We start from the raw sequence: 14,050 nt of genomic DNA, 5'->3' as shown, positions 1-14,050 counted from the left end.
ACGCATCACTTTATCACTATTTAGGGTCACAATCGCTGAAGTAGGATGCCAAGCTAGAAGTCCTAATGACTCCTAATTTAATGGATGGTTGGCTGGTTGTTTGTCTTACTGGAATGATTGCATTTAAAGCTATTGTTTTAACTCCCTTGCAAGCCCTAGATTATGTGGCTTGAGTGCCGACGTCACCCTGTTACATGACGGTGGACATGAAGACAGACTGTGCAACGTTATCCAAGCCCCTGGAGATTTTCCTAGATGTTATCAAAAACACCAGTCCCTCCCTAGCACCTTCCTTTACATGATGTGCTGCTCAATTATAGAGTGATCTTGCACCGAACGAATCTGAAATGACACAGTGACGAGAACCAAGTCGATTTAGATCTTGAATGACCCATGCTCCGTATCCCCAAACATGCACTGTAGTAGCAGACAATAATTAGGAAAAAAATGAATGCTATTCAGAAGAATCGATCTTGCTCTTTTACCATAAGACATTTGATTACTTCTTCTTTGGACGTCATCTTTTTGGAGCCTAAACTTTAGTTTAAAGTTGTAAAGCTCCATGTACGGCTGATGATATATTATGAAGCCTCTTGTAATGTTGTAATGTAACCTCCACTCACTCTACTCGGCCCGAGTCAAACACCACAACATCCTCAACCCCCTCACGTCTTCTTCCTTTTCCTTCTTCTCCTTATGTACTCTTTTTTTTCTCCCCACCACTTTCAGATAATTTATGCCAGCTCTGCCGATGTTCTACAGTTACATTTGTTGTATTTTTCAATTCAAATCTCACTGCAAAGAGGAAAACCCTGGTCCCTGTCCTCTACATAAAGCTCATAAAGCCCATGTCAAGCATCCGCCCACTTCAAGGACTCCTGGCTCTTACACCACAGTGGTGATGAGGAGATCCCTGGAGAAACACGGATAGCAGGCACTTGTATCTTCTCTGAAACTATGAGCCAATAACTCAATATTTACTGTACGTGGGCAATCCAAGGCAACGATTAGTCTTTCTGCTGCCTTATAGGCCGCCTGTGTTCTGAAAAAGTAATCTGAAAGTAATTTCATTTTAAAAGAATGAGTAATTCATCTAGCTTCTTGGAGAACTATCTAAGTATTATACTTTTTCTATTAAAACTAAAACATATTTTAATGTGCATTCAGTAGCAACTTTAAAATCTCTTCTGGAGGATCAGAATATGTGTTGATGTGTGTTTCCGTTGAATTTGGGGGCCACTGCATGACCAAAGCATCCTAGATGCAGAGGATTATGATTTGCACTGCAAATCACATTATCAAGTAACGGTGATAATCATATGTGTCCAAATGATATGAATATGGCATTTGGATCTATCTTTCAAGTTGTAAACCTTTGCAAATACAGCGATTTACAGGGGATGGTAAAGCATTGTGAGGATCTGATCTGGTGGCCATGAGTGACAGCTGGGGAAGAACTGATTGGATACTGAAAGAAATGGAAAGGGAGGGACCTCTACTGTGTGCATGAGTCATCACTCTCCACCCCCACCCCCCCAGCCAAACTGTCTGTTTTTGTCTTGCAGGTTGGAGATTTACTGAGCTACATTTTCTCTGCTGGAAAGATTCATTTTCGCATAAAACTGAATGCAGACTTTAACAAGGAAATTATTGAGTAACATCATGATTCAAATTTGCAGGTATACACTACAACAAATATCCAGTGACCGTTATAGCCTGTCTGCTAAATCAAATCTAAGATACCCTTTTTGACATGTTCCTTTATCAATATAACTGGCTTAAACTATAAGGATTTATTAACGAAAATCACAACAACCTACTCCACAAAACAGATTCTTCAGTATACTCTGCACTGTGGCTCCAGGAAACACATCCTGACTTCGTCACAGACTACAGCCCCACTTCTTTGCTCTGTAACCGTCGTTCATGATAATAAAATGAATGTTTCCCAGAGTCTAGCAGGTTAGTTTGGGGTTGAAAATAGGGGCCAGAGGGTTTCCATGTGTGAAATCCTCCTCATTACTTTGACTAGTCTGGTCAAATCACGATTGTCATACCTGAGCTGGTACGTAAATATCCATAAAGACTAGGGGTGGGAATCACCAGAGGTCCCGCGATACGATATTATCACGATACTGCGATATTATCACGATACTGCAATATTCTGAGTATTGCGATACCATAGGCCTATATTGCGATTCATTACTTTTTTCAACTTCAAATTATGTCCCCAAAGGAAAACTGTGTCAACATGTTTTATCTAATAAGATAAAGTTTTCAGTCTGTTCATCTCACTTCAATCATTTTTATTGCAGCAAAATAGGATTGTCAAGCAGACCAACAATGTCATAAATGTTGCACCTGACACACTGAACTGTTTGTATTACTACATAGTCCAACTTAACTGAATGCAAACATGTGGACTCAGCATATGAACTATAACTTATATAAGTAGGATATGAGTTGTATAACTCAGTATAACTCAGTATAACTTGCGATGCGTGGACGTCGAGGGCAGAGAGACAGTTATGCGCTGCACTCTCCCCATGAGCCTGGCTACTGTTGGCAGATTTAACCCCGTTGTGAGGCCAGATGTCTCTATCTTTGTTTTGACCAACTTCCTACCAATCACGCTGACCCGGGACCTTTGCTGACCTCACCAGAAAACAACTAAGCACCATCTAGTGGACTGAAAAAGCAATTTGTTTTTTATAGTTTATATAATAAAAGATCGATACTTGGCGTCTGTGTATCGATACAATATCGCCACGCAAAATATCGTGACACTATGCTGTGTCGATTTTTTCCCCCACCCCTAATAAAGACTGAACTACATTTGACATTTTACTTTCACAAACTGACATTATTATTTCAGTCTCTGAGTTATTTGCCAAAAGGAGGCTTTGGCAAACTTGCTAATACAATATTTAAGTTCTCCTCCAATCAAAAATCATTTTTACTTATTGTTTCTTCTCTTGGACATTTGAGCTTCACTGTGCAGAATGACATTCACAGAGTTTAACACTAGATGGCTGTTTTCATGTCCATATGCTGGAAAGAGAAAGTTTTGGTGTGCTCAGTCCAAGTCTATAAATATGATTATGTGACATCACAACTACTTTGGAAGCCAATCTTGGTGTGATGTGGAAACAGGACACCCTCACTGCACAGATGAGAATGGACTTTTCAGTTAAGTAGGAGACAACTTGGGTTTAGCAGTTAAATGTTTGAACAAAAACAATTTGCATATTCTGGATTTTTCAATGAGGGAGAAGGAGTATGTACTTTTAAGGAATGTGACAATCATATCAAGCACAAGATCCACGTGCTTTTCATGCACGTTAGTGCATGTGAGCATGTCCCACTGGTTAGCTGCTCTCATACAGTGGGTACAGCTGATAACACCGTCCCAACTGACAGCGTCCCACAATCCCCCCTCAGGTTAACACCGTTAGCTCTAGCAGCACTTTAGTTGTAGTTTGTAGCCAGCCCACCGACGACATGTTGGAAGCCGTTGAGAAGCACTCAAAATGCTCCCAGTAACGGATCTTGCACCTTTAAAAAAAACACTGTGGGTAAGAGAGGAGGAAAATCTGAATATTGCCACTCCTTGCTACGACATTTTGCTGCCCTGTACGTCACACTACCTCTAGCTGTGTGACTGAATGTAAACATAAGCCTTTTTAAGCAGTTTGAACAAACAATACTGTCATTTTTCTCAAGAGGCCAGTCTCAACTGAAAATACAAACTTCTTGTTCAATCTGGTCGTCCAACCTCATCTGCTGTTATTCTGACATTCCTACAAATGCATTGTTGTAAAAATACAAAATATAGACTGCTAACTTTCAGTGAATGGGAAATGCCACAAACTGTGACAGAAACGCCAAAAGGCTGTTTCTTTGTTTTAACAGGCAACGAGAATTAAGGTCAAATATGATGCAGTGGATCCATTCAAAATGATTACATGCTTCATTGCTCTTCTTCACTGCTCTGAAGGATTTCTCTTCAGTGTGACACTACTGTCAATACAGTGTGCCACGGAAACAATGCAAACTATATAAAGCCCGAGAGAAAGCAGAAGTGAAACTGAAAAGAGGGGGTGGAATCATCTAACTATATTCACGAAATGTAAAGAAGCATCAGGAAAGATGACTTCCTCTCCTGAAGGTGAATTTCATGGTACTAAAGGAAGACAAAAGAAGAACAGGGCCAAGTCCATTAGGGAGTGCAAAGAGGAGTCGCGCAAAATGAAGGATTCGTGGTGGAAGGCATGGTATTAGGGAAAAGACTTCTAGGCATTTAAGAAGATGCGTCCAGTAGTTTGAAGACTGGGTATACAAAACAATTTGAAATGAAAAGAAGTAGGGAATGGGGTGGGGGCAGTGGACAGTGGCTTGGGGGAGGGGCTGTGCTCTGAGGAAAGCTTTACAGTGCAGCGCTATGCTGATTTTTGATTAAGTTCCCCTGGGCCTTTCCATGACTGGTATTATCATCAGTACACTAATATTTTGTATTTTCTTAAACGATTGCCCCAGTGTCAATGATATTTAAATGAATTCATACAGGGCTCCTACAAATCAGAGATGTGGGCAGCAATTCAAAGATTCAAAGACACATTTCAATCATCCCACAGTACATACGCTCATATTTTCCATCCCTGAGCTGGCACAGATCTGTCGTTTGTAAAGGTGGAAATGACCAAAGGTCAGACTTTGATCTGAACAAATGACCATCAGCCGGCCCCGAGCTTTCAATCTCTGACAGCAGTCTTTGGGGGGTAATGGTAAGTCTCAGGAGCCTATGGCTGCCTAGAGGGTACCTAAGCTTGTGAATGGGGGCTGTCCCTCAGCAGGACGCTGCTGATACAGTCAGGATAAAATTTACCACATCGAACACTGCTGCCAGTGTGCATATATTTCCTTCAGGTACTTATCAGCAGAAGGCGAAAGTGTGAGCCAAAGCACATCTGTAAGTTATCTGTGAATTAAATAATATGACTGTGCTGAGATGAAACAGATCAATGCTGGTTTTAATATTGACATTTCATACCAAATTTATCAAAGATAATCTGCATTGCATTTGTTGAAAATGGCTCAAAACGCCATCTACTGTTTTAAATCAGTCCTAATCTTGCAAGACCAATTCTGAGACAGAGTCGACCGTTTGGGACCCTCCTCCCCTCTACCCACAGTGTTTATCCTTTCTGTGTAATGGAAATTAAATTACAAAATCTGGTAAATCTGTGTTAATGACCGATTATATATACATGCTTTACTACGCTGTGACAAGAGGGTGTACATTACCATTAAGTTGTTTAAATTTTCTCATTTGGCGGCTGGATAGTCCGCTAACATTAGAAAATGAGCGGAACAGCTGGCTGGCGGCACAGAAGTGGAGTTACATTTTAATGTTAGAATTGATACAATGGTTCTCAGAAAGGCTTTCCCTCAAAAGTATTACAAGGGAGAATATTGTGCCCATCTTTGTTTTTCAAGAATCAAGCAGGTTTTTAAGAAATTCATGTTAAGCAGAGTGTCTGCAATATAGGCCAGTTCATATAAAATCGGCAACCCCGTGCAGGGACACTCTGGTTAAACTGTGGAGGTAGACACTGTGTAAGAACTGTGAAAAGGAAGCAAGGAAATTTCTGCTACTGGTTTAGGTCAGTAGTGTCATGTAGTGTCGAGCGGACATGCTCTTCCCTGCCAAATTAGTCGGGAAACGGAGTAGGCAAGGAGTGGAAGCCCTCCAGCTGAGAACAACAGCACTTCATCAGGATGCTGCTGGGAATATAGATAATGTTGAATACACAGATAAGGTCACGGCGACGGACTTTATCAGAAAAGGTGCAACAGCAGTTTAAAAAAGATCATTAGGATGCAGGAACACATGCTGAGAAAGATCAGTAAGAGAAATAACACCGGTTTTAAATCACCTTCACTTTAAATTGGCCCCAAGAATGGGAAAGTCGCCGACTATCATCTGCTCCTCCGTCTCGACGATCGGGTAAAGAGTAGAATTACCCTGTCTGCATGTAACTTGCATGTATTCGACCACTTGCTGATGACATTGCATTGCACTGTGTCAAGTTGAGCCAGGGGCCCATTTCACCACATGTGCAAGCTGCAATTTCCAACATGAGGTAATTTCCTCTGGCTAATTTTGACCTCTTTCAATCCTTAAAAAGAAAATGCCATACTTGCAGCCCCATAAGCAGTTGAGAGCCCAGTAGGACTCGTAAATGTGTCTGCAATTTAAGAGAAACAATCATTTCTGAAACGCGACGCTGCCACCATTTTCGATCTGCGTGTGCTCACAAAACGCTTTTGTGAAATGGGCCGCACCTTTGATGACACTGCACAAAAAGCAAGTGTGTGTGTTGGCTGGTGTGTCACTTTTGTCTACATGACCGCTTCCACGCGCATCACCACACATCTCTCGTGTTTACAATAGGACAAGCCTGGTTGTAGCATTTGTAGATGTAGGGCTGGGCCCCGCGGTAGACTTTAATGATACCGCAAAATGAGATTGCTGTTAAAAACATAACTTCATGCAAGAGGGGAAGCATGTCGAACATGACAAACTATTTACTGCAGCAAGGTATAGAAATTCACATTTCAGGAATCAGTTAATGATTCTTTTTTGCTGTTTTACAAAAAAGAAAAAATGTCTATAAACATTTGTGATAGCTAAACCTTTCTGTGAGTCGAAATCAGGTGAAAATTAAGATGAATTTAGCTATCAGCAAAATGTCACAGTCTAATAATATGATAACAAATGGAACCATTTGTTAAAAACCAGAATCAATCAGAAAAATAAGAATCAAAATCACAAAGCACATACGCATACCTAAACCGTAAAAGTTATAAACAGTAACTAGACTACATGATGAATGTTTTGTTTTATAATGATCCTGAACATATTTAAAAGAAAGACCACTGAGATAATGCAGTTGGACCTCACACAAACACCAATTGAAGATGTGTTGCAGGAATGAGTCATCTGCTGTCCACAGGGCATGTATCTGATTAGCATACCCGCACTCACACACCAGGAACAAATGTAAATATTGCAATAAAACCTGGTGTAATAGCATCAATTCAGTGTCGAGGACGGGTTCCAGTGTATTTTCACTGGGTTTAGCAATATTGGATGCATGTGAGTATAGAGTTATACAATTTCAATAATTGTTATTAAAGCTACATGCAAATATAACTCAATAATTGATGTTGTAGCAGCACTCTTCTCCAGTTTACCCCTGTGCCATGCATCAGTTGTAAAGATATTTCTCTCTCACATCCTCTATTTTTCTCTCTCTCTCTCACACACACACACACACACACACACACACACACACACACACACAGTCAATGTTTTTATGGCAATGAAACATTAATAAAGTGCAACATTTTGGAAAGTATTTACTTTTAGGGCAGCATTTAAGCTTTATTGGGCAATATGTTGTAGTGTAAGCTGTGAGCTATATACAGCTTTGTAAGCAATGTAACAAAACTGGAAAGGTGAGCAAATATAGTTTGGAAGGTGGGAGGCGGATTTACTTGAGCTAAATTATGATAGACAACATCTGCTCAGGTAGGCACAAGAAGGTTCACTTTATTTGTTAAAGTTGTTTAAGTGAAGCTGAAGAATGTGTAAGATGAAAGGGCTAAAACAACTCAACAAGACAGTGTGGTGAATCACCCACAAAAGGGTTGTCTGCTCAGCAAAGCCGAACGATTTGGCGCTCTGCAGACTGAGGCACCCCATTTGGCTAATGAAGTCCCAGACTGTCTTCACACCACACCCCCACCCACCGCTCTACTATGAAATGTTCTACTCATGAAAGTAATGAGGCAGGGACGGAGAAAGAGTCTTCTGGCCACTGATAACCTCAGACTAAACTTGCAACCTTACGAGACAAGGGCCTAATATCTGGCCGTCAATCAGCCCCAGCATCCCTGGCTGGAGTGTTTAATTACAAGGATCAATTATTTACCAGCCTCCTCTTTCACTACTCAGTGCTCCCAAAAAAGGAGTGTAAAGAAAAAAAACATTAAAGACCCAGAAGAGGTTGTGGTGGCATTATTTGTGCACAGAAAATAACAGGTTGCTTGTTCCAGATAATAGAGATAGTGTTTATTCTGTGCATCATATACAACAGATAAGTAAACCTTTTTAAAGAATGACGACAAAATGACTTCAGTATTTGTTGTCAGATGAATGTACATGAAATGTCATTATTAAGCCTACAAATACACAACGGATTACAGTTCAAATTGAAAATAAAAAAATAAAAGATTAGAATAAACTCTTGGGACATTCACAAATGCTTACAATGCCAGTGTTGTCTGAGGAGGCTGACAAACGGTGTAAAATAATTATATAGAAATAAATAAAACTTAATTTATAAAGTGCCTGTCTCAACAGTTTTACATCGTTCTTTACAAAAAGAAAAGATGCAAAGACAAAATGTTGAGGGCAACTGCATTACTGTAACTCCCTGTCGTTCATATTTACTTCTGAAGCAATTTCTAGTCTTCAGCTGCACAGCGCAAACAGCAACTGCAAGGCTTTTAACTAATTTGAAGAGACAAGATCATATTACCCCTTTGCTTGTATTCACAACAGCGCTTCACCTGGCTGATGCTGGGAATATAAGTTAGAGCACAAATGTTGCTCATCTGAAATAGCGTACATTTCAAATGCTGCGTCCCATGTACTGACAATCAGACAGAGAATATATATAACGCATATTGAAATTTCCTCCAATTGCTGCCTGTCAGTTTTACAACAGAGGTTTTATAGATTGTATATTAAGTTTCTTAATAGCCTTTCACAAAAGTACATGGTGCTCCCTGTACTGTAGACTCAGAGTCATTTCTCACCTCAGCTGGCCCAAAATTCCGCTGTAAGACTTCAAACTAATTAAATGAGACAAGATTATATTAACCCCATCAATGCCCCTCTTTACAAGCTGGTACACTCAGTACCCGATAAAAGATTATCCTCTGCTGACATTAGCACACTAGAGGACACATTTGAAGATATGCTGGATTAACTTGCATTAAACATCGATGCATTTTTCCTCCCCGACAACCGCCATAAGCTATAAATTCCACAAAAAACACATTTAATGTAAAAATGGCAAATTACAGATAAAACAGATGGTAACTCATGTCACACAGCTGTACACTACTTATTCTAGTCCGTGTTCTATCTTGCATCTAAAAATGAAAAAAACACTGAGAAGTAGCAGCTGGCAGAGTGTTTTGTGGTCATCCATCCAAAGAACAGAGTGCCTCATCATGTGTCCGAATTACAGCCGGCCAAATAACCCAAATAACAGGGGAAGTGAAAAATGCAGCACTCAACTGCTGTGGTTCAGGGCCTTAACAAGCTACAACACCTGTGATTTGTGGTTTGCCTGTTTTGCTGTATTTTGTGCTAGATTTCCATTGTCATCATGAGTCTAGTCTGGTTTTTGCTGTTTATTTTGCGCAGGTTCCACGTCGGCGACCACCTGCTTTCCACAGGAGCTGGCATTCATGCTTCCGGTACTTTCGTGGTGACCCCAGGCTTCAAGATTCCAGTGCTTTGGTGGTCTTAAAGAAGTTTACACTTTTAGGAGTTTTTTTATTGCTTACTGCTGTTGCCTTTGGATTTGCATAGCACAGAGATAAGATACATAGTTGACTTGAATTAGATCATAGAGACTGTCCATTCAGACTATTTGTATGTGGACATTTCTAAATGACTGGCATAATGCTCGCATTTCAGCAACATAATTATATGAATGGCGAAAAAAAAAATTTTAATTAACAACTACAAAACAACATTTGTTAAACATTAATACTGACATATCTTAAAGCCAATAATTGTAAGGAACTATAGATCTCCTGCCAGATCATCATCCTATGTAACTGTCCAGCGACAGTTATTATTTGCCTAATCCTACTAAAAAATGTGTTGATTGTTGAAAGACTCCGATATTGATCCAGAAAAGGAGGTTTAACACTTATGGTCTTATAAATTCCACAAGAGGGAGTGTGTTGAGACTGAAATGTAGGAGTAGGCAGCTCGTTTCTCCTTCTACAGCAGCAAAGGGTTTTTCCCCTGGACTCTCAGCTGATGGCTCATTAATCTATTCTAGCAGAGGTCCCCTACGCAAGCAGCCTGTGCCAGTGGAGGACTTCTCATCCTTCGTCATTTTCAGCCCATGCTTTTACATAACCATGAGTATTAACAAGTTGAGGGGGAAGTTTCATGAAAGCATTATAACAAAGAAAAAACCTAAAGCTAAAAATATGGAGATGTATTATTGCTGCTTCACAGCTGTGATAATAGCAAAGTTTGACAACGATATTTAAACTCAATTTAAATGGCTTGCTGTAGTTTACAGTGGTTGCAGGTTCTGCCAATTCCACTGAGCATCAACATCAGTGTGCAGCTCCGTGCACCTTAACGCCTATTGTCTTAGCGGACTGTCAAGTTGAGTCCTTCCAGCTCTCACTGACCTCCCCAGATGAAACTGTGGTCACTCCCAAGTCTTGACTGTAAGCATGTCTATCTGATGGACAAGTTGAATAATACATTCTGAAAAAACTGACAATATTAATAGAAAACATATGGTTGATGACAACGTGGGTTTTACTTCCACAGCTGAATGATAACATTGCTCCACTACTCATAAAAGTAATTGTTAAGATCTCACAATGTGGCAACAAAAGCTTAAGAGACGTCCAACAGGGGGCAAAAGATGAGTGATCAGAAGATCATACCGGTTGTAAACAACCAACAGCTTACTTAGATCAGCCACCATTTTATTTTGACGCAAAACCAGAGGTTGAGGGCTTCCTGTCGCAAAACAATCATGGCAAGTAGGTCGAAGTTGAACCAGGAGATCAGTTGGTAAACTGTGATGGATGTTCACAATGGACAGTTTGGATATTCATTTTAAAAATGTGCTTTCATTTTCTCTGACCAAAGTTCAGTTAACCTGGGCTTGTGTATAGAGTGTTACATTTGTCAACAAAGAATTATGACAAAAAATATTTGCTGACAACCAGCGTAGGAAGCTGTGGAAATGTTAGGTGAGTAGGAACGACAGAGAGAAAGAGTTTCTGCCAGAGTTTGGAAATGACAGCTGAATTTATTGAGGAGAGTACGTCTGTCAGATTACTGCAGAGCAGAGTGACACGGACACAGAGTGTGTGAACAAGTAAACAGAGCCTTAACAACTAACCTTGCTATAGACTTGAACGACACCTGTAACCATTGTAGCTGTATACAACAAAGATGGCGACAGCTGTAGCCTCAAATTGCTTAGATAACATAATAATGAAATCCTGGGCCATCCCATGTCCAGTTGTCTTAGTTGTTAGCAAAACACACCGTCCAAAGCGATGCAGTGTTATCAATTGCGGCGCCTAGCGGCCGGGGGGGTTAAGAGAGTGAGAGCGTGAGGAGTCAGCCGGGAGTCAATGGCAGTACAAAACAGGCAATAACAGGTGTTTTGAGAAAGTGTGATTCATCGCAACCACAAGAGGTCCTTGAGAGTGCAGCCGTAACTGGCCACCCAAAATATTACATAGTTTGCTGCAGCAGGACGAGAGATTAGCCTTGGACAGACACAGAGGTGCACCCTCACTCAGTCACAGACGCACAGACTCACACAGTCACACACATAACCTCTTGTGATTCTTCTTGAAAACATGCGAGATATGATATTTCTGTCATATCTCCCACCCCTCCCTTTAAGTCAATTAGAGATGAGCTGTGTACATCTTTGTTAATAAGTGAATGTATGTGTTCAGTGAAGAAACATGAAAACTATCAATCCAGATCCAATAAGCACGATGGCTGTTTGTAAAACAGTGGAAATATAGTGTAGGCTACCCGTGCAAATTAGCAACCTGTATACACATTTACAGTCAGACGGCCTGTGGGTGGGAGGCAGCAGGGCACTGAAAGGCTCCATTTACACACTTTTGGTTAAACTGCAGTATATGCTCTGACACCCATCATGGCTGAAGTACTCCATTCACACATACTCTGCTTCAGCTGACAAGAGCAATTACATGTTGGTGATTATTTTACAATAGTCCTTCAAATTATACATCTCACTGCCCCCAGTGATTTCAGTGGACACTTGTCTGATATCAGGGTTTCAATCTCACAGCAACTGATCTGTTAGTGACACCATCAATTAACCACCACAAATGTGACTGCTTAAATGACAGCTCTGTCAGGGAGTCATGTCAGATTTCAGATTTTTGATTGCGTGACTGAGACTGACAGGGCATGCGGCTGTCTTTACAGAGTGATGATTTAGCTATATAAATGTGTAACATGGCAATGTGTCAGCACTCTAATCAGGTTGTAGTGCTGCTGTGCTTAACAAATTGATATAACTGCAACATTACACGTGTGTCATCATATAAGTGAATAAATTAGCAGACATCGGCAGTTAAGCAACATTTAAGACACGACTTCTGGATGTAACATTTCCACAACGCGTCACACCAAGTGAGGTCTGCAGCATGTACTGTACAAAAACCAAAATCTATCAAACTGTTTTTAATAGCATCTGATTGGCAAGCTGTCTTGGGACAGTTGGCAAATGGGCGGGCAGCGGAGGAGTTTAGAGGTGCTAAAGTTCAGGCAGGAGCGACGCAGCACTCTGTGTCCTGCCAACAGCCTTACAGTGGCGCAGTTCCTGACTAAGTTGTTGACCCATGGCCCCCACCTGTCTTGACCATGCATTATATGGGGGGGGCATCACTTCCTCTCCTATGCTGCCTGCCACACCAGAAGGCTTTTGACTCATGCCCATCTGTCCTGGTAGTACATATATTAAGTAAAAGACAAGCTGTCGGCCCCCTGTCCAATTCACGAATGCCTTTATAACAAAATGTTGTATCGAGTGTGAACAGAATTTTGTATTTGGTACTAAACTAATAGAACAGACATGCAAAACATTTTTATCTTCGTGGAGATTAAAATGTAAAATGTTGTTGATGCTGAGTCATTTTTGAGAATGTAGTTAGTCGTGCTGTTGTATCAAAGTATATGACATTCATTGGTGTTTCAAATGTCCTGACACATATCAGAGGGACATAATATAAGAAATACTTCTCAGTATGAGTTTGCATGCCTATGTCATTACCACAGCAACCAAAGCAGACCAGACAACAATGCCTGAAAATACAAATAGGACCTAATCACTTACTTACATCAGTGAGAAGTCACTCCTTGACATTCGATTATAGACACACATCAGATTTGAGTCTGAACACATTCTAAGAGCTTTTTAATGTATGTACATTAGTGGATGAATATATTCTATTGGCAATAATTATAATAAGAAACAAGCAAAATGACACTGTTGCTTTTGTTTGAATACTTTTACACAGAACTGATTTGATCTGAATGAAGCTTTGACTTTTTTTTAAAACATTTTAACAAACAGACATTAACTTTCTTTTGAAAAACTTGCACAAATAACAAAGATGCAAACGTACCTGACCTGGCTGGACGTCTAAGTAATGAAGCACCTCTTTAAGCATAACAGGTGTGTGAGGAGGCTTTGGGTTTAAAACAGAAGACAGTTCTTCAGATCTGTCAAGGGGACCAGGACCAGAAGATGCACAAGCTGTAGAAGAGTGCAGGCTTAACTTCCATGACCTCCATGCTCTCCACACAGTACGATTTGTTTTCCATAACATTGGGTTGGAGCACACTGAAAAAAGCATGATCCCTTTAATGATCTATGGAGAAAACAAGAGCAACAACGTGTTCAAACCAATTTAGAGGAGCAGGGTCTGTAACACTGCGATAGGTGACCACAGATCTGAAAATAGCCAAATAAGTGTTTGTATTTACTATGCTATTATTTGGAGAAGTGATCAAGTATAATAATTTGGAACACAAATATTAGGCCTACATCATAAGAGCAAACTTGCAGATATATTGTGCTGGAGGCTTTTTAACTGACTTAAACAGCTGGTGTCCAACCAAAACAAGAGGGCATCACAGTTTTATGATTTCAAG

General features: G+C 40.4%; 1 protein-coding gene across 1 annotated transcript in view; it reads right to left on the bottom strand.

The window, feature by feature from the left end:
• mettl15 (methyltransferase 15, mitochondrial 12S rRNA N4-cytidine) overlaps positions 1 to 14,050 on the bottom strand; it is a 42,941-nt gene that overhangs the window by 27,586 nt on the left and 1,305 nt on the right. Inside the window, exon 2 of the mRNA XM_076110174.1 lies at positions 13,522 to 13,767. Within this exon, the coding sequence (XP_075966289.1) occupies positions 13,522 to 13,752 (231 nt within the window). The 5' untranslated portion in view covers positions 13,753 to 13,767. The remainder of the gene's footprint in view (positions 1 to 13,521; positions 13,768 to 14,050) is intronic.

This window comes from Anarhichas minor, unplaced genomic scaffold (genome assembly GCF_050575085.1).
Source record: "Anarhichas minor isolate MPS153535 unplaced genomic scaffold, ASM5057508v1 ptg000042l, whole genome shotgun sequence".
NCBI lineage: Eukaryota > Metazoa > Chordata > Actinopteri > Perciformes > Anarhichadidae > Anarhichas > Anarhichas minor.
The sequence above is the reverse complement of the archived record's forward strand: the minus strand, read 5'-3'. Positions and strand labels throughout refer to the sequence as shown.